Source organism: Octopus bimaculoides, chromosome 2 (assembly GCF_046866305.1).
Source record: "Octopus bimaculoides isolate indiv1 chromosome 2, ASM4686630v1, whole genome shotgun sequence".
Classification (NCBI taxonomy): domain Eukaryota; kingdom Metazoa; phylum Mollusca; class Cephalopoda; order Octopoda; family Octopodidae; genus Octopus; species Octopus bimaculoides.
In genome coordinates, this window is record NC_142929.1 from 164249153 (window position 1) to 164276487 (window position 27335).

The window sequence follows — 27335 nt, forward strand, 5'->3', positions numbered from 1 at the left end:
CAGTATGGAAAGATATATAAAAAATATGGAGATGATGTGAGGGTAGGGGACGGATAAAGGATGAGTGTAAGGAAGAGTGAGAGTGAAAGAGAGAGAGAGAGAGAGAGATAGATACAGTGACAGAGATGGAGATCAAAGATACTTAGGAGTGTATGTAATGAGATGCAAACTGAGAGGAGGTCAATGGCAGATATGAGAAGAGGTTAAGAATGAGGTAAAGCAGTCATAAGATGTAGCTCAGAAGAAAGAAAAAAATAAATGGTGACACATATGTATGCATATGTGTGTGTGTGTGTTTGTGTGTGCGCGCGCGCATGGTTATATATATATCATACATACAGGGTGCAATGGGTAAATTATTACCATTATATATTTTTAATTTCGCACATGTGCATTGTTTGGTTTTGATTGTCCACTACACAGGGTCAGCTGGACACTGTCTTTGAGAAAAACAGCCCCATGACGCAATTCACTCTGCCAGAAATTTGAAAACAACATGCTGTACTGCTTGGCATTCACGCTGGAAGCTCCAATACGAACATTTCAGAGTGTTTAGGTGTCAAACTGAGGATAGTGCAGCGGATTCAGAAAGATTTGGATTAGTCTAATGGTGGTTACGAGGGTACAGCAGCTCAGAAAATTCACTCTGATCGTTCTGATATGAAAAGGACTCCTGAATTTGTCGGTGAGATCCAGGCCATGATTGACAACAATCCCTCCAAGTCAATCAGGCCCATAGCCAGGGACATAGGAATGTCTTATCAGGCAGGTAGAGTATGAAGATATTCAGTATTCCTCGTACAAGATGAGAAAGGGCCAGTTTTTATCCCAAGGATGAGAGGAAAGACCATGCTACAAAGCTTTTGAACAAACTCAAGCATCCCCTCCAACTGAACATGCCTTGGTTTTTCTCAGATGAGAAAAATTTCTGCCAGGATCAGATGGTAAACACACAGAACCACCATTGGCTTGCTGTGACCCCAAAACATGCAGTTCTCTGGATATGATCAGAAAGATAGGGTTCGAGTATACAGGGAGGCTAGAAAGAAATTAGATAACATTATACGTAATGATACCAGTGGTACCTAGATATAGAAACAAAGAATGGAATAGGATACAAAGAACTTGTGACAAAGCAAACAGGGTGAACACGTGGTACAAAACCAACAAATATCAAGGAGTGATGTTTGTAGAGGCCACAGCCCATGGAGAACTAGTCTGTGGATTTAGAAAAGCTCTGAAGGAGACAAAACTCAACATTAAGATTGTTGAAAAGCTAGGGAACTCCGTCAGATCACAACTAGGATTAGCCCTGGCATTAGCTGTAGAACTAGAAATGTAGTTTACAGCATAAGATGCATAGAAGGTGCTTGTAAAGACATGAACATGACATACATAGGGGAGACATCTAGAAGCATTGTGGAACGACTAAATGAACATCTGAGACAATATGACGACAAAAAACAGTCCTCCATCCTCTACCAACATGCTAAAGACTAACATGAATGCAACCTGGGTCAACTTGACATCCGCATCTTATTGAAGCACCCAAAAGACCCAACATTCAGACAAATACGGGAGTACGTCCTTATAAATGAAACTTCCCGATACTAAATAGGAAATATACATAGTAGATATCATAACCCCATATCCACAGTTTACACAGGTAGAGTCGAATTGTTAGTGGGCTGTTATGTAGATAGATGTATGTGTGTGTGGGTGGGTGTATGTATGTATGTATGTATGTGTATATCCACATGTATGCAAGCATATGGATATGAAAATAAACAGATCAATGTACAGACGGATAGGTATATAGGTTATATGAACAGACAAGCACACATACGCAAATGGAAACTGAAACACATAACCATATATATATACACACTTTACTTCACACAAGAACACATACGGAGACATGTGTTCATACATATGGAGATGTACATCCATACATACAAACACGGCACATAGTTACAAAACACACACACTCAGATATGCACACACAAGGAGACAGAGGTGCATACATATATAAACACACGCACACACACATACATAAAAAACGCACAAACACGGACACGCAAGCACATGAATATGCAGAATACATACGTACAGATGCACACACATACATACATATGCATACACACACATATATACATACATAAACACATACATACATGCATGCATAGGCACACACACATATGCGCACAAACAAACAAAAAAGAACGCAGTGTAAATAACAGAGTCAAGACTATTGAAAAGGTTGCAGGACGCAACAAAAATTTTAGGAAAATAAAAATAAGAAATAAGTGGAAATTTTACCAGTGAGTGTGTTAAATTATAAGGCACAAAAAGAAAAAGACTCTCCCCAGACACAACAGAATATGCTTCAACACACGAACTCACATAAAGAATCTTGCAAACCAAATCCAAAAACGAAATATATATATGTATATATACAAGAATAAGGGCAGGGAATCGTCAATTAATAATTAACAATTTTGCCAAGTAGTTTAGTATGAAAAAACCTTTATCGGTAAAACCATTTATCATCATAAATATACAGGGATTAGCATTGAGTTGCTTCTCCAGCATACTGAAAATTTTCAGTAAATTTTCAGTATGTTGGAGAAGCAACTCAATGCTAATCCCTGTATATTTATGATTATGTATATATATATATATATATATACACACACACACATACATACATACATATATATATATATATATATATATATACACACACACACACACACACACACACACACACACACACACACACACACACACACACACACACACACACACACACACATATATATATATATATATATATATATATATATATATATATATATATATATATATATATATATATATATGGGAGAATATACAAATAATAACAACAGACGAGGACAGGTGGTGTAAATAACAAAAGTATATATTAGTATGACGCTCGGGAATACGGAAAGTCTTTGACGTTTCGAGCTACGCTCTTCAACAGAAAGAATACGGAGACAAGGAGAAAGACACAGAGAAAAAAAATTGAATAGTGTTCAGTCAACGGTCAAATATATAGGAACCTGGCAGGCGTGAAGTGGATTCGATCCACTTTACCCATATTTGAATAGCTAGGCCGAACCGGTCAACACCACTTGACCCTTTTCTGACCTCTTCTGCTCCATCTAGAATTGAGGTAAACAAGCTAAATCCTTTGCACTCACTGCCCTGCTTCATGGCTATATAAACAGGACACTCCAAGAAAACTTCCTCTTTTCTCTTTCTAGTGACCAGTGGTCACTTGACGTCTCATGGAGAGCTGAAAGTACTCATACTGATAGGTGTCTATCAGTTATTAGCTTTGAACAAATAGGGAACATGCCTACCATGACACCATTCCTGTTTCTTTTGCATTCATCGTGACCTCACCACAGGCCTCTGTTCCTTTGTGTGACTATGTTGTTTACAGTAAAACAATCCTTCCTGTGCTTATTACGTAATGGAACCCACTACTGAAAACACTCCCTCATCTTGTTTACTTTCATTTTTCCGTCATTACTTTATAGGTTAAGGTTAGAATAAGGATTGGATTGAGTGTTAGTGTTCTTTAAAAAAAAAAAATTAACCCTTGAAAGGATATATAAATATATGTATCTATACGGCATGGAAGGCAGATGTTAAATGCTGATCATGATGATGATGATGATATAGGCAAGGCTGTGTGATTAATAAACTCGTTTGCCAAGCATGTGGCTTCGTTTTCAGTTTCACTACACAGCACCTTTGGCAAGTGTCTTCTACCATAGTCTCAGGCTGACTAATTCCTTTGTGTGTGTGTGTGTGTGTGTGTGTGTGTGTGTGTGTGTGTGTGTGTGTGTGTGTGTGTGTGTGTGTGTGTGTGTGTGTGCACGCGCGTCCCACCACCACTGCCACTTGATAACCTGTGTTGATTTGTTTACGTCTGCATAACTTTGTACATTGGCAAAAGAATCTGATAGAATAAGTACCAGGCTTTAAAAAACACACTGGGGTTGATTTTTTCAACTAAAATTCTTCAAGATGTTCAATGACTGAAACAAGTAAATAATAATAATTATATATCTGCTTTCCATGTTGGCATGGGTTAGACAGGTGATCATAATCTGACTCAGTACATATTGGGACCAACTGCTCTCATAGATAAGTGCACATAAGCTTCATTTTAGCTTGGTTTCCATGCCTGGATGCCCTTCCTATCACCATCTGCTTTATACAGTGTATTGTTTTCAAACAATCTGTCTTGTCCTTAATCACATATCAAGTTTTGGAGAATTCTTGATTCATAAGAATCCTCTTTTCATTCGGAATTGGTCTACACTTTCTGGAAGTAGAGATAGTTTGAATAAATCAAGAACTAATTTTGTATGCTATTTGATATACCCTTATTCATCTTTGTTGCTCAAATGCATGTCACTGGCCACTGTGAGTTACTTCTCTTAACACATTTTCATCTCATTTATGCAAATTACTTTGGCCATAAATGTGTTCTACTCTTTTTCGTATTTGGCTAGTATCTTGTCTGCTGAATATAAAGTAGGATAATTGTTGTGCTGATGACGTACACGTGTATGTGTATCTATCTGTCTGTCTATCTATCTATCTATCTATCTATCTATCTATATCTATATATATATATATATATATATATATATATATATATATATATATATACATAGTCAGACAGATATATATATATATATATATAAAAACAAATAATAAATGAGTATATGCATATATACGTACAGGTGTGTGCATACCTACGTCTACCTGTATATATAGGTGCATATCTGGGTACAGGACATTGCAAACAAAACGTAGACAAGAAATAATAATAACCAGAGTACAGAAAACACACAAGCCACATAGAGAACATTTTCCTTCATCAGCTACCCCCATTTTAACACCGGCGTTTTGAAGAGTTGGGCAGGACGCATCGTTTAAATGGCTCTTCCCATGGACCGCAAATTAAATTTGTATATACAAATTAAACCTGTGCCATGGAGGAATGTAGTGGCAGACAAAAAACAAGACAGGAAAACAAACGGAAAAGGCCATGCGGCCAGACATGAAAAATTATGTGTATATGAACGCTGTGAGGCACGAACTTGAAAGTGGGGACGAAGTAAGTTCGCATGTTTGCTTGGCGATAGCCAAGGAAGAAAAGGATTATTGACCAGAAGCATGTGACCATGCAGGGGTAAGGGAGAGAGAGAAAGAGAGTGGTAGAGGGAGAAACAAAGGGAGGAAGTAGAAGAATAGGTGAGCAACGAGAGAAAGAGAGGAATATAGTAGTAACAGAAGGAAGTACGAGGGGGGAAGAGAGAGATATAGTAGTAACAGAAGGAAGAATGAGAGGGGTAAAGAAAGATACGTAGTAGTAACAGAGGAAGAACAAGAGGAGGAAAAAGTGATATGAAAGTTTCCCATCTTGTCATTGAAAGCTTGAAATAGGGAGTAATTAGCAGTCAACAACTGAGTAGGAGTTAGACTTCTTTTGGTATATTGTCCTGAACTTGTCTCTCATTGTGTGTTAATGTACTTTTCACTCATTCGTGATGTCCTGTTCTTATTATGTATTTTTTAGTATTTTGTGGTTTGTCTAATTTTAAAGCCTAATATATTTTTGCTAATTATACCTAGTTCATTCTTGGAAAGCTTCATTGAGTGGAAGCAAAGTTTCATTATAATCTTTAACCTTCTGTCAGGTTTGTGCAGAGTGAGACATAACTGTCTACAGTTAATTATCATAATAAGATTTTCACATTACCATTTATTTTAAGTGTTTGGGTTTGCTCTTATCATTTTATCTGATAGTAATATTGTGAGTGTGTTTATATGTGGCTTTCTCTAATTTGTATAAATTTTTAGTTTTGATAGCTCATACATATGTATTTAAAAGGTGATATTTGGACTTTTAACATAGTTTCAAAGTTGTTAGCATAATTTCTAAACCTTTTATACATTTACACACACACAAACACACACATATATATATATATACATACATACATGGGTCTGTTGAAAATAGCATTAATTTTCTTAGGTCGTTCACCAGTTGAGTAAACCTATCAGTAATGTACCTATAATGACTACTGGAAACAGGTGTAAACCAAATTTGCTCTAATACACACACACACACACACACATTTAACTTTAGTTAAATCCTTTTCAAACTTTTCAAGGTTTTTGATTAGGGGTGAAAGGAAGAGTCTTTTGTTTGTTTTGAAACCAAACATACTGCCTGCTATTGTATTAGTTAGTAGTGCCACATTTTTTTTTTTTTTTTGGTAAAACTCCATTTTCTCTATCCGATGTTTTATATAAAGATGGTTTTTATGGTACCGTAATATTTTTCATGGAGTGAATGACAGAACAGTTTGGGTATTTTTCTTTTTCTTTCTTTTTTTATCAACTTACTTAATCTCCTCAGTCATAGATAGTACCTGACCAGATGGGAATGGATCATGCATTTTTTTTTCCTAAAAGAAATGTGTTATGCAGTGAGTTCATACCTTCTGCATGGCAACTTGGGCAAGTGTCTTCCACTATAGCCATGGGCTGATCAACGCTTTAAGTGGATTTGGTAAAGAGAAGCTTTAAATAAGCCCATCATGTATGTGTGTGTGTACATATATATATGTATATGTACGTATATATATGTTTATATCTATGTTTATGTGTCTTTGCATTTATGTTTGTCCCAGCACACCACTTGACAACTAGTGTTGATTTGTTTATGTCCCTCTAACTTAGTGGTTCAGCAAAAGAGACCAATAGAACGCGTACCAGGCTTATAAAAGAAATGTACAGGGGTCGATTTGTGTGACTAAACCCTTCAAAGTGGTGCCCCAGCATGGCCACAGTTCAATGATAAACAAGTAAAAGATAAAAGTGAAAAGATATATTTATATCTATAATAATAAATGCCAAAACGAATTTCTGTGTGTGACTAAACCCTTCAAGGTGTCACACTTTGATCCCCTCTTTCACTATTCAATGACACTTCTACTATCCTTCATGATGGGGTGAGAGTAATAGTAGGCATAGAGACGGTGAGGGTGGTAGTAGATTGACAGTTGTGATGGTAATGGGGTGATAGTAATAGTATGAATTGTGATAGAGGTGGAGGCATTGGTGATGATCGTGGTGGTGGTGGTAGCCAAAGCAGTCAGGGATGATGGTGATAGTAAGCGATGTGAAAGAAAGTGGTGATGGTGGTGGAGGGGAAGGCAGCAAAGTCATAGGTATTGATGGTGGTGGCATCAGAAGTCTGAATGGTGTGTGTATGGTAGTTGTGGTGGTGATGGTGGTGGTACTGGTGATGGTGATGGTAATGGTTGAAAACAATCAACAGAAAGAGAGAGAAAGAAAGAAAGAGGTTAGACATAAAAAAAAATGGGAAGACTAAAAATGTTGTTTATCATGCAGCTTTGCAATAAGATCCAAGTTGACAAATTATATCATTGTTTTGATGAAAATTTTTCGTTGCTTGAAAAATATCGATCATGTTTAAAGGATAAAATTTAATATGTACTCAATGCGTGAAGTGTCATTGTTGGGCCCAAGGCCCAATGAAGAGCCCTCCACAAGAGGTAGCTTAAAAGCCGCCTGATAGAGCAGCTAGTATGTATGTGTGTGTATATATATATATATATATATATAGTTCAAAAACACAATAACAAAAAAACAAAAAAACAACAAAGTGAGGACGTGATATGGATAGTATTATTGGACGCTCAGGAAAGGAAAGAGAGAGTGTATGACGTTTCGGGCGTAGCCCTTCGTCGGAAAGATGGAAAGTTCGGAGAATGGAAGAACGGAGAAAGAGGAAAATGGTACCGATGCCCACGAGGTTACATGATGAAAAGACCGGAAGAGGAGGTGGTGGGGGAAAGTTCTTTCTAAGATAGGAGAGTGAAAAAGGGAGATGAATATCGGTGCGCGTGCGAAAGTCTGCGAGTGTGTGTGTGATAACAGAACGTGTGTGTGCGTATGTATGTGTGTGTGTGTGTGTGCATGGTTTGGTGGTTTATCTGTTAGTGTGTTTGTGTGTGTGTGTGTATGACGTAGTGGAAGAAATTAGTAGCAGGACTGGTTAGTGGACGCTGTAGACAGTGTAGGTAGAAGGTCAACAGGTGGTTGTTTGGGTGTGTGTGTGTTCGTGTTTGTGTGGGGTTGTCGGTGTTAGGTACGTGTACGTGTGTGTGTGTGTATTTTGTATGTGCGCGTGTGTGTTTGTGTATGTTTTCTGTGCGTGCGTGTGTGTTTGTGTGTATGTGTATGTTGTGTGTATGTGCGTTGCTGTGTACGTGTGTGTGCGTGCGTTTGCTATTGTATATGCGTGTGTTGTTTATGCCCATGTGTGTATGATTGTATGCGTGTCTGTGTGAGTGTGTAGTGTTGGTGAGAAGTGTGTGTGTATGTGGGTGTGTACGTGTGTGTGTATATGTGTGGATGTGCGTGTGTGTGTGGGATTGTGAGTGTTAGGTACGGGTGTGTGTGTGTTTATGTATGTCTGTATGTGTTTCCGTGTGCGCGTGTGTGTATATTTTTTGTGCGTGCGTGTATGTGTATATTGTGTATGTTTTCGTGCGTGCGTATGTGTTATGTATATGAGTGAGTATTGTGTATGTGAGAGGTGTGTGTGCATGTGTGTATATGTGTATGTGTGCCTGTGTGTATATGTGTATGTGTGTCGTGTATGTGTGTGGTTTTATGTATGTGAGGGGTGTGTATGTGTATGTTTATGTGTGTGCGTGCGTGTGTGCCAGGTATGTGTGTTATTTTTTGTGTGCACTCCTGTGTGTATGTGTGTGCATGTGTATGCGGCTGTGTATGTAGGCGTGCGCGTATATATGGGTGTGTGTGTGTATATATGTGCGTTCGGCTATGTGTGTGTGAGGGCGCGTATGTATGTTTGTCATGTATGTGGGCGGTATATGTATGTGGGCGGTATATATGTAAGGTGTGTGGGTATTTGTGCGTGTAGGTAGTGGTGAGATAAAAAGTAGAAAAAAGTAAGTCTAATAACAAGAGAAATATATATATATATATATATATATATATATAGAGAGAGAGAGAGAGAGAGAGAGAGGGAACCTGTGGAAGAGGTAGACCCACGAAGACCTGGGATGAGGTGGTGAAGCACAACCTTCAAACGTTGGGCCTCACCAAGGCAATGACTAGTGACCGAGACCTTTGGAGATAGGCTGTGCTTGAGAAGACCTGGCAAGCCAAGTGAGACCATAACCGTGACCTAGGCCAGTGCAGCATAACCAGCCCATTTAAGAGCACCCTTAAATCATTGGGCAATAGACTGCACTTGCGAAGACCCGTTGTGGCATATGAAGTCGTTGTTGTGGCCAATGACAGTGCCACCTGATTGGCACCCATGCCAGTGGCACGTAAAAAGCACCATTCAAGCATAGTCAATGACAGTACCACCTGACTGGCCCTCATGCCGGTAGCATGTAAAAAGCACCCACCACACTCTCTGAGTAGTTGGCGTTAGGAAGGGCATCCAGCTGTAGAAACATTGCCAGATCAGATTGGAGCCTGGTGTACCTTCTGGCTCACCAGCCCTCAGTCAAACCGTCCAACCTATACCAATATGAAAAGAGGATGTTAAACGATGATGACGATGATGATATAGATATATCTATGTGTGTATAAGTTAGGCACGTGGCATGAGCAAACAGTCAGAGTAGGCTGTAGGCATTAATGAGAAAGATAGTAAAGAAAAGGCTATAACACCATGAGACAACAATGTAAAAATATTTTGAAAACCAAAAATTAATTACCTGCTAATATATGTGTGAGTTAGTGAGTGAGTATGTGAGTGTGTTTGTGTAGAGGGAGCCGGGTTAGAGTATAGTTGAATGATTACAAAATTTGCTTTGCAACTATTATGCATGGCACAGATGCAAATAGCTTATAAGTAAAATTGAGTAGGTAGAAACTGTTTGAAACTCATTGAGTGGATCGTACTGGCAATTCAAAAAGCACACTCTGCGTCATGCTGATTCTACCTAAAATTTTACATTAATGATACACACGTTTGTAGACTCCTTAGCCACTGACACTTACATTTAAGGGTATTTGATTCAGTTAATTGAGCAACTGAATCCTGTGGGATATAGAATATGGAATATAGAATATAAATAGTAAAATGAAATGAAGTATTGAATGTCTTATTGAATATATGAAATATTGAGTATTAAATATATAAGGCCTAGTATACTTTCCTGCCTCATATACACACACACACATATATATATATACACACACACACATATATATATATATATATATATATATATATATATATATATATATATATATATATATATATATATATATATATATATAAACAAAAGACAAAGATGTGTGTACATACATACACACATACACATACATAGAAACATCATTAGGAAGGTTTCGTTCATGTGGTTTTTAAAATACTGTAGAAAAATCACTGAAAGGGTATACTTTGAATCTCAGTGTAACTTCAAGATAGAACATTCTGTAGTTCACACTTCAATAATTACAAGAAATATTCAGAGAATGAAGACAATCATTCTACATCACTTTCATTGATTTCCCAAAGGTTTTGGATCTTGTTGTTAGAGAGACGGCCTGTTCAAATTTCTTGCCAAGATTGGGCACCCTCCAGTCACAAAAACCAAGCTAATTGATATATATGTGTACCAGTCTTTAGAAGCAGTAGTTTGCCCTAGGAGGTAACCCAGACTGTGATGACCCATTCAACCTGTGCCAACATGGAAAGTAAATGTAAATGATGATGATGATGATGTATATATGTCTGAATCCTTTACTTCAATCATATCACCACAGGTGGCCTTAACAGGTGTGCTAAACTTCTGACAGCATTGTTTCAGTGTCATTGGACCACAAAACCCATCCATCGTGATAAGAAACATTAATGAAACCACTTGAAGATTTCAAAAGGTGCACCAGGTATAAGTGAGCAAAAGTTAGTAGGTCATAAATGGAAGATAACTCAGTATATTTTCATGCAGTATGCACCAAATTTTAACAGTTTTGTTCTTCGTTCCAGCATATTGGTTTCAAATTTTGATGCAAGGCCAGCAGTTTTGGTGGACAAGCTAAGACAATTACATCAACCCCAGTGCTCAACTGGTACTTATTCTATTGACCCTGAAAGGATGAAAGGCAAAGTTAACACCAGTAGCATTTGAACTCAGAACATAAAGACAGATGAAACATAGCTAAGCATTTTGCCCAGCATGCTAATGATTCTACCAACTCACTGCTTTTTTACTTTCTGACACATTGATAGCATCTGAATGGCATATTTCAGTCTGATACAAAAAAAGAAAAAGTATGCTATACTCATGGCTCTAGATGCCAGCCACTGTGACTTAGAGATGCCAGCTTCTTGAACTTGGCCAGGTCTTTCATGTTCAGTGTTAAGAAAGAGCTGGAGGCCTCTAGCAGGTATGTGTTATCTATGGCTAACATCATTAGAATAGTGGAGTTCCTCCAGAAAATCTGGGATGACCTAATGGATTGATGGGTGCCATTACCAAGCAGCTCAAGGTGGTGGAGCCTACTATTTGATGTATGGTGCACAAGGGCATCAGGCACAAGTCTTTCATGATAAGGAGAGGAAGGTCCATGTTCACTAAGAACCTAGAGAAATTTGTGATTATGTGACACCCAACATCATGCAATATCTTAGCTCTGTTCATTTTAACCACCTGAACTGCTGCACCTCAAGTATCATTTAGTGTAATTAGCCAGTAGACCCACAATAAATGTAGTAGGTGGGGAGGAGGTTACCTGATCCTGGCATCCACTTACTCTCATGGCCACATCATATCTTCATTTAGGCTGAGTTGTAGAATGGCATGTTCCTTTCATGTTTGTTGTTGAATGTGTGTGCTGTTATTCTAGGAATTGTTTTCTTGTTTGCTATTTGTTTTCTCTTACATTTTCTTTTGTTCTCAGTTGCCTGACGCATTAAAGAGAAAGTTTTTTTTAACACTGAAAAATTTCAACATTCGCAATGCTGCCATATTTTTTTAGATACTGTCACTACATATACATACATGCATACATACACCCACACATAGACATATGCATGCACACACACATACATACATACAGGCATACATACAAAAGCCTAACAAGACTTTTGGTCAACTGATTTGTAAGAGTTTAACTGACTGCCTACTGTATGGATCGAGATTGACCAAGGGTTACACAACACTATCACCAACTATAAACGTTACTGTGTGTATTTATATCATTTTTTACTAATGACTACATTCACCATTTCCTAATATTATACTATGCTGTACATCAACATATCATCATTACTGTACAATATATGAATGAAAAATGTAAGGAATAAGATATATTTGCTATTTTTAACTGTGGTTTCATATGATCTCTGATTCGATTAATTATTTAAATTTGCATGGGTGGAATGAATATTGTGGAGTTAGCATTAGGTTTAAGGTTCAGACTAGTTTCTTTATCTTTTGCTTAATCACGATACTAGTTATGATATTTTAAGCAGTAGTTAACACCTCATTGTTCATGTGTGACACACGCCAACAAGGAGCTTCTCAGTCATCGCTCCTTCACTTGCTATTATCTTTAAAATCTCCTTCACCTGCTACTATCTTAAAAAAATAATAAATTGCATATTTAATAATAAATTTCTAGATATACTATGTCTGGAAAGGAAAAAAAAGATCCTATCAAGAACACTTTTGAACATAGATTATTGACAGGGTTATATCTTATTACACGTACAATATCTTATTACACATACTCAAGTGAAATAAAATTATTCAAAGTATTGTTGTTTATCTTCAAATCAGTCCTGATTGAGCAACTTTTCAGCTCTGACTTGTTTTTGAAACAGCGTGTTTAAAGCTACATTGTCTTATGTGCCCTCTATCATTTATCAGAAGAAAATTGTTTTACCATTTCTAACTGATCAAGTGACAATGCAAAAGATTTTCATTTCCAATACATGTTATTCCAATATATCCTTTTGTTGTAGGGGTAATATCAGTTCTAACTGAGCAAAAAAGTCAAATAATTCTTGTATTGTTATGAAAATTAAGTTGAAAATATACCAAGATAACCTGTGTATGATATGCAAGTAAAGAAAAGAGGTAGAATCTAACTATACAAGGGATTTTGCCCAAAGATTTAGAAATACTAATATGTCAACAGTGACTGTCAATTTGGTGATCTAAATAGAATGTAACTCTTGCACCCAATGACATTTTGCTATTGTATTAAAAGCCTGTACTTTACTTATTGATCTTCAGTACCTTTTTTAATATTAGATCTGTGTTAGACTTGCTGCCTCCAATAACTGTGAAACTAGGTTTTCTATTGTTGCCTGTAAACAGTTATATTGTTGGACTCATCTACATCTCTTAACTTCAACTTGACATTTTCTTTCTTGATATTACTAATAACCTTAAGAAATGACACATCAGCACATGCTTTTTCTTATCCTTCATAAATATATTCCATATATTATGTATAAACAATCCCCTCCAACAATTTGTTAGCTCTATTGACTTCACCAATCACACAAATTTAAGATGTGATATTCAGGCTTTATTTCCTCTCCAAAGTATGTAGGGCCTCTGTCAGTCAGTGTTGGCCATGCATTAGTACATGTATACACTGGTCAGCACTAGATTTGTGTAACAAAATTTTAGTTTGTTTTCTTTTTTTGTGTGTTTGGTTAATAAGTGTTATTTTTTATTTGCTTCTATCTAGAAACCAAACAAAATGACTATTGCATTTGTGACCTGGACAGCAATGTTTTGAAATTGAACAATTTTCTATTATATTACTGACATTCTTATATTGTTATGAAAATTTAGTTGAAAATATACCAAGATAACCTGTGTATGATATGCAAGTAAAGAAAAGAGGTAGAATCTAACTATACAAGAGATTTTGTCCAAAGATTTAGTAATACTAATATGTCAACAGTGACTGTCAATTTGGTGATCTAAATAGAATGTTAACTCTTGCACCCAATGACATTTTGCTATTGTATTAAAAGCCTGTACTTTACTTATTGATCTTCAGTACCTTTTTTAATATTAGATCTGTGAAGCAGAAATATCATTATAGCAAATATTCTGCTCAATACCACAGAGTTGCTTGTCCTTAACCACTTGAGCATGTCCCTTAGTGGCTGACAATAACATGTGCATCTCTGATCATGAACAGGAGTAGTGGGAGAGCATCATAGCCATGTATTGAGAGAGATTCTTTGGAGTTTGAATAAATGTAACAAAAGCAAAGTTTGAAAGAAATATTAACTGTTTTTCATACTTTCTAGGGGAATAATAATAGTTGTTACCCAAGGACAAAAATAGTGTTACACTGTTGTTTTTTATGGAGATCAGCAGGTGTCTATACATGCAAGTGTCCTGTCCTCAAACCATTAACATTTAGCGAACAGACTTGAGCCAACTTCAGTTAATATACCATCATTGTTATCAAAGAGCCAGAAAAGACACTGCAAAACATCTTGCCCAACTCTCTAACAGTTCTGATAATTCACCACCCTGGACTGGTACTTTTTATTGGCCTTGAATATATGAAAGGCAAAGTTGACCTCTACAGGATTTGAACTCATGCAGAGTCAGAACAAATACTGCAAAACATTCTAATTACTACTAATTCACCATCCTTCAAAACAAATACAACTGAAGAGTTTAGCTGCACAAATGGAAACCTCTAGAAACTATGTAACCATCATCTGCCAATCTCAATATACGGCTTTTAAAACAATGTATTCAAAATTGCAGTTTTCTTTAGTTTTTAATATCTTACCTTAAATATTTTAAACTCATTTGAGGGATCTTCCATAATGCTTACTGCTGAGTTTGCCCATATATGTTTTTGCTCAGCACTGTTTAACAATGTAACAAAATTTGTTTCAACAAACGAATTCACATAAAGAATCTTACAAACTAGGCACAAAAACGAAGTAAAATGTATACATGGTTCAGTATCCAGAGATCACAACACCTTCTCCAGAAAATGGTCTCAAAACCTTGTTATTAATACTTTATCCTTGTAGCAATCGTGCATGTCAGCGGTAGAAAGGCAAGAGGGGAAAAAAAGAGAAAATATATTCCCACGACAGGTAAACAGCATGCCAAAGTAGCTTGTAGCAGGAAGCTAAAAAATAAGGACGCTCTTACCTCCTAATCAAATCAGAAGAGAGTATCCAGCTTCGCTTCACAAGAATCAGCAGAGCTCGTTGGTCGTACCCACACGTGTACACTTCTCTAACCTCTGGTCAGAAACTACTCTCCCTAGGAGATCCCTTCTACACGCCTGTTTCCCTCGACATTCTGACAAAGAAAGAGGATAATTAAATGCCCCGCTTCTTGACATAACGTCTCTTCCCTTCGTTACGTCACTGTTCTTCCCTCGCTTTCGGTCGCGATGCTTTCTTTCATTCCTCCACACTATATCCCCATCAACCCCAAAATTGCCCAGCATATAGACAATACAATATTGTCACTGAATCTATTGGCCAGGGAATAAATATCATGCAACATTTACTTATTTTTATTACAAATTTGGTTTCTATATCAGCTTTTAACCAGTGTTTTATTCCTCAAAAGGCTGTCTTTTATCACTACTGTAAGGAAGATAGCTATACATGTTGTTTAGCTCCAAATTGGCCCCTAATACACATCATCATTGTTTAACGTCCGTTTTCCATACTGCCATAGGTTGATTGAGCCAGAGGACTGCACCAAGCTCCAATTATTAAAAGCATTGTGGCCTTGACCATTTAACCTTCTATTTCATGGTATTCTGTATTTAAAACTATAGAAACTAAGCTAATATAGTCTGAAACTTAAAATATATTTTTGTTGAACAAAGTAAACAGAAAAATACAAAAGTTTCGTTTCATTGAATAAATTTTTAACCCCGACAAATTACTCAGAAGCATGTACATTTAGCACCTGTCCTCTAAAGAAGCCATTTATTACTCCACGTTAAGCGAGTCTTGGGCTTTTGAAGTTATGTGAACTTTTGATACTACATTCCGATGGACTATTGTTGAGAATCCATTTATACCTAGTGAAACAGGTTTATTTATATTCAGATATAAATATATAAAATATTTATGACACGTTACACGCGCGCACGTATATACACTCACACACTCCCTCACACACATACACACTCATAAACATACTCGCGCGTGCGCGCGCGCACATACACACTGGAAATTTTTTCTTCCAATTTGTTTTAAACATCGATTCCGAATTGGTAAAAAAGTTTTACAAAATGTCTACGTATGTTGCATACAGTTTATAAGAATTGGATGAGATATGACGGCTCGGCCATCTCTCCCCAGTTCTTATATTAATCATTAAAATCCAGAAATACAACAACACGAGGGATAACGGTAACAACAGATCAATAATTTATTCGAGGTTGGTGTAGAGCCGTTTCGTTCCTGGGTGAACAGGCATGCCGCTAGAATACCAAGGAAGCTTCGACCACATGTCGGTATCGAGTTGAGAGAGCACTGGAAGATACGTGTTGTCACGACCGCTGCTAGATAGAGAAGAGGGCGAACGCTATTGCTCTCTCTCCACCTGTTGCATTGCGCATGCGTGCCCGGGTACTTCCGCTGACGGCAAGTCCCTTGCACATGCGCAATGGCACTTCCCAAGATGGCGGCCAATGGCGGCCGCACGCGCTACTACAATGTCTCCCCCCCCCTTGAGTGCATAGCACGAAACAAGGAAAGATTGTAGAGGGCGCGGAAACAAGATGGCCGCCGAACCCAGAAAACACGGCTAAAATTACACAATGAAAAAACAAAAATTGTTTTGTTAAAACAAAGAATGACAAGCTCAATAAATTTGCAAAGCAATGCTATGTCGGATACAGTAACAGAAGCAAAACTTTTGCATCCGACACGATGCGAGTAAGAAAAAAAAGTTCTGTTCAACGTGAAAAGTTCAGCCAGACCTAGAGATAAAGGGCCTGTGTGAAAGAAAGTTGCAACGAAGGTGGTGGTGAAGGTGTTGGCATGAGCAAATGTGTATGCAAAGGCTGAAACAATATGCAATGTGTACATATTTTCTTTTAGCACGTTACTGTGCACAGAAATGGAAGAAAAACAATGTTTGTTTCTACTGAGAAATGATATGCCGGCGGCACAAAAAATGTCAGATGTATATTGTTTTGGAAAGTTTCTTTGGCCAATGCACTGTCCGGCCAGACCTAGTGACATAAGGGTCACTTGAGTTTTGTCGCAACGACGAAGGTGGAGTGGTTTCTGGTGTGTGTGTTTGTGATGGTGTTGATGTTGGTGTATGCATTGGTAAAGATGTTGACAGTGGTGTGTGTGGTGGTAATGGTGTTGACAGTGGTGTGTGTGGTGGTAATGATGTTGACAGTGGCGTGTGTGGTGGTAATGATGTTGACAGTGGTGTGTGCGGTGTTCGAAAAGCGGGCACGTCGTCCACGGAAGTTGAGGGTTTGTCAAGGTACGCTTTTTTCAGACGGTCGACAGACACAATCTCTGTACGACCATTAGCGTCGACCTTGAAGAAATTTGGAGTGCGAGAAAGCACACAAAAGGGTCCTTTATAGGGAGAAACAAGGGGTCCTTTGACAGAATCATCCCTAATAAACACGTGAGACCAAGACTCAATGTTTTCTGGCATTTGAGAGGGAGGTGACTGTTGTCTGGGACCCATAGCTGGAAGATTGGAGAAATACTCCCGCAACCGAGTAACATAGGACTCTGGATGTGGTGGTTGTGACGAGTCTGGTACCACCATCGTACCAGGCAACGCCAGTGTGGTACCATAAAGAAGCTCCGCCGAGGAGAAACCCAGGTCAGCTTTGACCGCAGTCCGGCATCCAAGGAGGACGACCGGAAGAAATTCAACCCAAGACTGCGGGTTGGGCGAGGCGCGTAAGACAGCCTTAAGTTGCCTATGAAATCGCTCAACCATCCCATTAGAAGCGGGATGGTAGCTGGTGGTGCGTATACGATGCACCCCCAAAATTCGTGATAGGTCACGAAAGAGCCCGGCCTCAAATTGCCGGCCACGATCTGTGGTCAAGTTGGACGGTACACCGTACCGAGAAATCCAGCCAGACACGAAGGCTTGAGCGACTGTCTCAGAAGTAATATCAGCTATAGGAATGGCTTCTGGCCAGCGGGAGAAACGATCGACACATGTTAACAGATATGAGAACCCGCGACTCACCGGCCATGGTCCAACCAAATCAAGGTGAACGTGACGAGAACGGGCCTCAGTAGATGGAAATTGTGGGGCACGAACTTTTGCACTCTGGCACTTCAAGCAAGAGCGTGCCCATGTTGGGTCAAAAAAACCGAGCTGTAATAAGTTTGACTGTCGCAGAGATGCCCGAGTGTGACAAGGAATGAAGGGCATCAAAAACAGAACGTTGATGGTTCTCAGGCACTAAGGGCCTGGGAGAACCGGTGGAAGTGTCACACAAAATAGAGCCTTCGGAGGAAGGGAGCGGAAGATAGGCAAACTTACAAGTATGGTACTTTGGTGAAGTTAAGTCTAAACTCGACAAAGGAGGTTGCTCCTGCGAAATTGCTAGCAAATCGATTACCGCGGGAGTGGAAATAGAATGCACAGGGAGTCGCGAAAGAGCATCAGCTGGGATGTTCTCTTTCCCTGGCACATGACGAATGTCACCTGTAAACTGTGAAATAAAGTCCAGGTGACGAAAAGCCCGAGGAGAGAGTTTGTCCGTTTTAGAGGACAGCAAAAGTGAGGGGCTTGTGATCAGTATAAATCACAAACTCCCGTCCTTCGAGCTGATGTTGGAAATGCCGAACTGACAGATAGATCGCTAATAGCACGCGATCAAAAGTGCTATATCTGCGCTCGGCAGGCTGTAGTTGGCAAGAAAAGAAAGCCAAAGGTTGTATGTTTCCATCTACGGTGTGGTGTAAGACAGCACCAACCGCAGAATCTGATGCGTCCACAGATAATGAAAGGGGGGCATCAGGGGCCGGATGTGCAAGGACGGGAACGGAGGATAATTCCCGTTTGACGGACTCAAAAGCTGACAACGCCTCAGCAGAAAGAGTGAGTCGAGCATCCTTCTTAGTATGGCCTTGCAGTAGCCTAGTTAATGGAAGAAGCTTATCAGCACATCGGTTTATAAATCTTCTGTAAAAATTGACAATCCCCAAGAAGTGGTGCAACTGTTTTAAAGAATTTGGAGGTGCGATGCGTTAAATGGCATCGACCTTTGAAGGAAGAGGTCTGATTCCACTGGAATCAATAAAATGTCCGAGAAACTCCAGAGAAGATTGCCCGAAAACACATTTATTCGGATTGACTTTCACGTTGTATGAACGGAGTCTCTGGAAAAGCAGTGATAAATGGTGGAGGTGATTCTCTTTTGTATCGCTAGCGATGAGTATGTCATCAACATAGGCGAATACAAAATCAAGTCCACGGACGACCTCATCTATGAACCTTTGAAAGGTGCTGGTAGCATTACGCAGACCGAAACTCATGAACAGGAATTCAAAACAGCCGAAAGGAGTGGTGATGGCTGTCTTAGGAACGTCCTCCTGATTGACTGATATCTGATGATAGGCCTGTACCAGATCAATCTTAGAGAAAATGGTGCACCCATGCAGGTTTGCCGAGAAATCCTGTAGGTTCCTAATTGGATAGCGATCTGCTATCGTCACGGCATTAAGTAGGCGATAGTCCCCCACCGGGCGAAAATCCGTGTCCCCTTTACGGGCCAAATGAAGAGAAGATGCCCATGGGCTGGTGGAGGGGCGAATGAGGCCGAGTTGAAGCATGTGTTCAAACTCGGCCTTGGCCGTCTTAAGACGGTCAGGCGCTAGACAACGTGGGCGCGGAAAAAACGGGTGGTCCAGTCGTCTTGACGTAATGGAGGGTGGAATGCGCGGGCTTCGCCGGTTTGAAAGTGATGTCTACCAGCTCCGGAAAAGACGCTAAGAGAGAATGAAAAGCGTCCCCAGCAGTGGCAATAAAAATGCTGGGCTAAGAGGGGAGTTGGCAGAGCTCCTTGCCGGCGTGGAAAGGGATGTCGAATCGTCGACAAGCCTCCGACGTCGGACATCTACCAGCAACTGGAAGTGATTTAAGAAATCCGCACCCAAAATAGGATGCAGAATGTCAGCTATGACAAAAACCCATTGAAAGTCTCTACGAAGACCGATGTCTAAGCGTAGAGAAAGCTGACCAAAGGTAGGAATCGGGGACGAGTCAACGGCGTGCAAAACAATCGCCGAGAGGCGAGGTTTGTCTACAGTAAGACGAAGTGGCCAAATGCTACAACAGGAACCAGTGTCAACCATGAAGAATTTCTTCGACACCTGGTCCTGAATGAATATTGCACGATTGAAAGTTGGTTGAGTGGAGGAAAGTGACGACCTCATTTCCCCCTTTACGCGTTTCCCGATTGTTTAAAAGAACAAGGCTGAATACATCTTCGCGCCTTGTGTGAGAAGGTTTCATGGTACCAGCACATACCATTTTGTGTTCTGTTGATTCCCCGATTTCGAGAGGTACTGCGAGAACGTGAGCTACTCCGAGACTTTGAACGAGAGCGGCAGAGATCATCCAAGCGACGTGTGAGGTCATCGAGCCTGCCAAGAATGTCGTTGTTGGACAAAGGAAAGGACTGCTGAGGAACAGCTGAGGAGGACTCAGTACACTGACAAACAGCGCGAAAAGGGTTGCCCGAGAATTCAAGGACCTTATCGGCCATTGTGGCCACTTGGTCCACAGTGTTGGACTCAAATGCCGTCGCTAGAATTGTTTGTACGTGCGACGGTAGGCGAGAAAAGAAAATCTTCCGGAGAAGTGGAGCATCTGTTGACTCTCCGCTCAGATCTCGCAAACGGCGCAGAAATTCTGTGGGGGTCCTGTCACCTAGCTGCTCGTCTGCTATCAGCTCATTGAATCGGCTGGCGGCTGACCTGGTGGTCCGGCGTAGGATCTCGTTCTTCACCTCGTCATACGTGGCGTCGTCCTTGGGAGACGTAATTAGGTCTCTAGCCGCTTTTGCAAGCGATGGAGGCAGATTGCAATAAAGCAGCTTTAATGTCTTGGACGACGAGATGTCGTACGCCTGGAAATAGGCCTCCAATTGAGCGAAGTAGACATCGGTATCACCGATGAATGTAGGCAAACCATGCGACATGTCTACTGGGATGACTCCGTCAAGGTAGGAAAAGGGAATGGAGAGAAACAATGAAAACGAAGTCGTATGAAATATACGAGAGGCCAAAAAGAAAATTCACCGCTAAAAGAAAAGACACAATATTTTCCGTGTTCTTGTTTTTGTGTTTTGTAAGTTACAGTGTGCACAAGAGAGAAAAAAAAATTCGTAAAAACAATTTTGTTTTGTTTGTTTGTTTTTGTTTTGTTTTTCAAGCCATGTGGAGTCAGGCGAAAAAGAAAAATCACTGTTCACTCGTTTGTTCTTTTCTCGGCCTCAGTTGGTGTTGAAAGAAAACACGTGGGTGAGAGAAATACGTGACGGCTCGTGTCATAGTAGTTGATGGTTCAGTTTCCAGGCTGTATGGTATTTTTCTCCGGGGTAAGAAAACTGTTGCAGTTGGTTGGGTTGTTCCATTTCCTCATCTCTTGTGTGTTTTTTTCTGAATCACGTCGGGGGTCACCAGTTATAAGAATTGGATGAGATATGACGGCTCGGCCATCTCTCCCCAGTTCTTATATTAATCATTAAAATCCAGAAATACAACAACACAAGGGATAACGGTAACAACAGATCAATAATTTATTCGAGGTTGGTGTAGAGCCGTTTCGTTCCTGGGTGAACAGGCATGCCGCTAGAATACCAAGGAAGCTTCGACCACATGTCGGTATCGAGTTGAGAGAGCACTGGAAGATACGTGTTGTCACGACCGTTGCTAGATAGAGAAGAGGGCGAACGCTATTGCTCTCTCTCCACCTGTTGCATTGCGCATGCGTGCCCGGGCACTTCCGCTGACGGCAAGTCCCTTGAACATGCGCAATGGCACTTCCAAGATGGTGGCCAATGGCGGCCACACGCGCCACTACAAGTTTGTAGATATATAGACAAGCAGCTTTAAATGGATATCGTGAAGAACATATCTGGTAGTTTCTTAGAAGTCTTGTTTTCTAAATTGTAATGTTTTGCAATGCATAGTTCGTTGTAAAAAGGATTGAATTTATGTTCATAATCAGAATATAAACTTGAAACTTCTAAGAATGCTTCTTATTTAGGAGACAAAACTACAGATATCCTTGTGTTACATTTAAGTGAATTTGGAGTTCTTCAATGTAGTTATCAAAAATACTACTGTAAATATAATCAAGAATCAGTATTTATTGTCAGAATCTCCATGAACAAGCTTTAACATTAATACTGATGATTGTGGAGTACAGGCCCGTCACCAGGCCTTGATACCTAAGGGTGCTTCAGAATATTCTGAGTGGGCACTAATTTATGATAATGCAAAAGTGAAGTTTCGAAATTAGTGTATTATTGTAAATCTGAGGGTGCAGCATTGAATAATGAGGTGGGCTGTGTCGTCCAGAGCATCTCTTAGCGACAGGCATGGTGTAATATGCTCTGGAACCCAACGCTTGCTTTGAGAAATAGAACATCGTCTTCTAAATTGAATTCCTTGGCCAAAGAGAAGATGCTCTGAAATTTTTGCCTCATTTATTCTAATTTCTTTCAAAATATTCAGTAAAGTATTTATAAGACAGGCTCCTTCAGTCAAATCGTAGTCATGAAATAATAACAATTAATTTGATGTATCAAAAACTCTCAGCATATATTCAAGACGAATGGCTATAAAAATAATTAGAGGCTAGTAAACTGTTTCAAGTCACCAGTTGCCTAAATTCTGATGTTTATGATAGAATTGTTGTTTTCACATCATGGAGCACTTGCACTGTCTATTCATGCTTGGTGAGCATAGCGGCAACAGTTCTTAGATGCCTTGACCACCGTTGTTCCAATAAATGCTTCAGATATGTGCCTTTTTATGCAGTGAACAACTTTGGTCTACACAGAAAGTTATAAATAACTTTAGATACTAAAAAAACAAAATTCAGCATCAAGTGAACTACAACAAAATATTAATTGATGATTGAATCAGTGCTTATACGGGATTTCCTTTCCAAAAAACGTCAGTATTTTATAGAATTATTAACTATCGACAGACCATACTTATTCGAAGTGAGGATGGGAGTGAAACTGAAAGCAACATATTAATACACGAAATACAAAAAAAAAAAAAATTTCTAACTTAATTACATGGATTTAATTTTTAGCTCAAACAAAATATAATAAAAATTATTTAAAGAAAAGCGATGAACTAAGAATTATTATTCATTTAAAAAAATTTAAGGAAAACAAAGCCTATTCAGTGAATTTTCTGAAAATCTTAATCTCATCTGAAAAATATGTCTAGCAATTTTGTAAAATTTGAAGAATTTCTTAGCTTTTATGTAAATTGAAAACTGACTGAAAGAAACTGCGTTTTGAGTATGGAAATGTGTGTGTGTGTTAACTGAAGTCACCAACACAAAAAGGCGGAAGCAAAAACCGACCCCAATTACTGATGGTACAAAAAGGAAATGACGATAATGATGTCGATGATGATGAAGAGGATATTGGTAATGATGATTTCATTTATTTGTCACTGGGGCATCAGTTGAGAAGGACATTACAAAAACAGTTCACAATTTGTGTAGGGTTGACATAAAAGATAAGGAAAAGAAAGGGAAAAGAAGGAGAAATGAGATAAAAGTACACAAAATATGTGAACAGCTGGATAATGCAGTTCTTCTGAAGGAAAACGGCCTCCAACTAGGCCTTAAAAAAGATCCCCACAGATCCAGGATTGCCCTGACCACCTAGGACACAAGACCTCGCCCAACTGTTGTTCTCCAATCTACAGGTACATGCGTACAATAGTTCCTTGCATTCTAACCATTTTTGTTAGAGTTACCCACCTTTTCACAGACTCGTTGAGGGAGAGTACTTCCCTCGCCACACTCTCTCTCTCAATCCTTTCCAAGTGAAACTTGAAAAATTAGATGTGGGCCTGACTCTAGAGGAAGGTGTTTGCCCTCAATCCTTTCAGCGTCGTCCACCGCACAATATCTTTTGCCTTGGTTAGACAATCTTTTTAAAGGCGGGTGGGAGGAAAATCCTCACGATGGAGTTAGCCGATAGCCAGATTGATCTCACAAATGACAACTGTTTGACATAACTCCACAAGTCAGCAGTGCTTGCACACAGCACGAGTATATGTAGTGCGGTTTGGTCTCTACCTTCGTGCATCTCGGACAGTCTTGCCTATAGAGTTCATCTTAAACTGGTAATACCCCTCAGCAGCAATACCAGTCCAAAGATTTTCCATGGAATGTATCCATAGTAGTTCCTGGTCGACAAAGAGGATAATCTGAGGTCACTATATCAGAACAATACGATAGATGTGATAGAACTTGATATGACCATCCCCAACTGAGTGCTTAAATATCAGCCGAAACGTTGTGTTAACAACAAACAAGATGAGGACAAATATCCATCAAATGTAAATATAGAACTGTTTTTTTGTTTTGTCCTTGTGCTGTACCCTCTGAGTAAGCCATTTATTGGTAAAAAAAAGAAATTAGTGGGAACCGAGTCTGGCTGAGCAGCTGAACAAAACGCCGTCTCTAAAGGAAAAGGCACAAAGAGACAACTATGGTAACTCACCAACGAAGCAGTTGTTTCGTCCCACCACTCTCACTTTCACAAACTCACTTTCTTTTCTCTGTAACATTACCATATCTCTCTCTATATATACTACTATGAGATCGTGTACACACAGATAAAACACGTCTTGTCTTTAGGAAGGAAGTGGAAGAAAGAAAGATGGATAGCCGTTGGTCACGTGTAAGCAACGAGACAGTCAAGGAGGAAGAGGGAGAGAGAGAGGGGGAACGGTGAAGGGGAGAGGAGAAGAATAGAGAAAGGGTGGGAGAGAAAAACAGAAAGGAAGAGGTAGATACATAGAAAGAATAGAGAGGGATAGAGTGCGTATCGGAATTATAACGATAAATCTTACTTGAAAATGGATGCGTGGCGTTCGATCATATAATATAAATAATATATAAGTATATGCATATATACATATATGTACATACCTACATATATGTGTATATATACATGCATATATGGGTACAGGACATTAAAAAAAAACAACAAAAGGAGAAACGAGACAGGCAACATAAAGAACATTCCCTTCATCAGTTGTCCCCTGTTTTATCTACTCCGCGTTTCGAAGGTAGTCACACACACACACACACACACACACACACACACACACACACACACACACATATATATATATATATATATATATATATATACACACACACATGTATTTGTTTTGTATTTGTTTTGCAAGATTCCTGATGTGAAATCATGTGTTGAAACACAGTCTGTTGTATTTGGGGATAGTCATATTTTTGCCAATTAATCACATGCACTAAATATATTTGGTCTTCACTTCAGCTTTCCTATCCTTATTATTTTCGTGTCCTTTGTTTGATCTCTTTTGTTACGCATCCTGTGATTTCTTCAGCGACTCTCCATCCCACGTGTCTCCTTCCGTTCTGTTTTGTCCATTCTGTCTTTCTGTGGACTGAACAGAACAGGAAGAGATATAGGGGATGGAGAGTCGCTAAAGAGATCACAGGATGTGTGACGAAAGATTTCAGAGAAAGGACACTAAAATAAGAATAATAATAAAGCTGAAGTGAAGAACGAGTATATCGTGCGTGTGGTTAATTGGCAAAAATATAACCATCCCCAAATATAGCTGTGTGTGTGTATATATATATACATATATATATATATATATATATATATATATATATATATATATATATATATATATATATATATATATATTTATATATAATACAAAGAATATATATGCATGTATACACACATATATGTACATACTTACATCTACATGTGTATATAGATGCATATCAGGGTACAGGACGTTAGAACAATGACCTACAGACAACGGAACGAACACATAGGACAGCAGATAGCTTGGTTGGGGAAAAATTCCTCATCCACCTTATTCTCCCGACCTTGCTTTTTCAGACTACCATTTGTTTCGAAGTTTACAGAATCATTTGGGGGACATAACTTTTGCAAGCCAGGAGGAGGTTGAAACTGACATTTCTGAGTTCTTCGTTTTGAAACCAAAAGAGTTTTATATTGATGGGATTAAAAAGCTTGTAAATAGATGGAAGGAAGTCATAGATAATCAGGGAAAGTACATTGATGATTACACTTTAATTAAATATAACATTTGATCACTTGTTTTCTTTATTCAAAATTCGGACAGAACTTATGGGATGACCTGATATATATATACTATTTCAATTATTTTTAAATGTTTCAGCTTCAAATCTGCGGTCACGCTGGGGCACTGCCGTTGACTGAGCTACACCATTATTTGAAACCTCCTCTGATATGTAGCATTTGGTCAATGAAGGAGTTTGATGCTGCTGCCCCCATCTGTGTTTCCTGCCATGAGGTAAGCCCGTCCAGAACCCTTGACAAGAAGAGATCCACTTTTGTTTTAAAGACACTTACAACCACACCATGCAGGTCTCTCAGGCATTTTGGAAGGATATTAAAGAGCTGTGGGCCATTGAAACCCAAGCTATTGCAGTATCTGGTCCTGTATTTTGATAGCGATGCTGAGATCTTTGGCACTATGCAGTTTGATTAACTTTCAATGCCAAAGTTTGGTACGAGGCCTTCTAGGATTTTCCAGATGTATATCACTGCATACCTCTCCGCCTTCGTTCCAGGGAGAAGAGTTTTAATTCTTTCAGTCTTTCCCAGGAGCTGATACGTTGCATCGAGACGATTTTCTTAGTGTAGCTTTGTTGGATTGCTTCGAACTCCACCATGGATTTTATATTGTGTGGTGACCATAGATTGTAGCAGTAGTCCAAGCAGCTGAGAACGTATGTCCTCCAAAGGATCAGCAATGTCTCCTTTTCTCTTGGTTTGAAAGTTCGGAGGATCCATCCAGCTAGCCGTCTGCATTTTATTACCAAATTGGTAATATGCACTTGAAAAGATGCATCATTGCTCATGTCAAAGCCCAGGTCACGCACTAATTTTGATTCAGGAATTTCATTTCCTCCTGGGCCAGTGTATCT

At 39.2% G+C, this 27335-nt stretch overlaps 1 protein-coding gene across 1 annotated transcript; it reads right to left on the bottom strand.

Annotated features, from left to right (window-relative positions):
• Positions 1-20535: 20535 nt before the first annotated feature.
• Positions 20536-21294, bottom strand: LOC149137282 (uncharacterized). The gene has a single exon (XM_089339188.1). It carries the CDS (start codon positions 21292-21294, stop codon positions 20536-20538), a length of 759 nt encoding a protein of 252 aa, XP_089195314.1.
• Positions 21295-27335: the final 6041 nt, after the last annotated feature.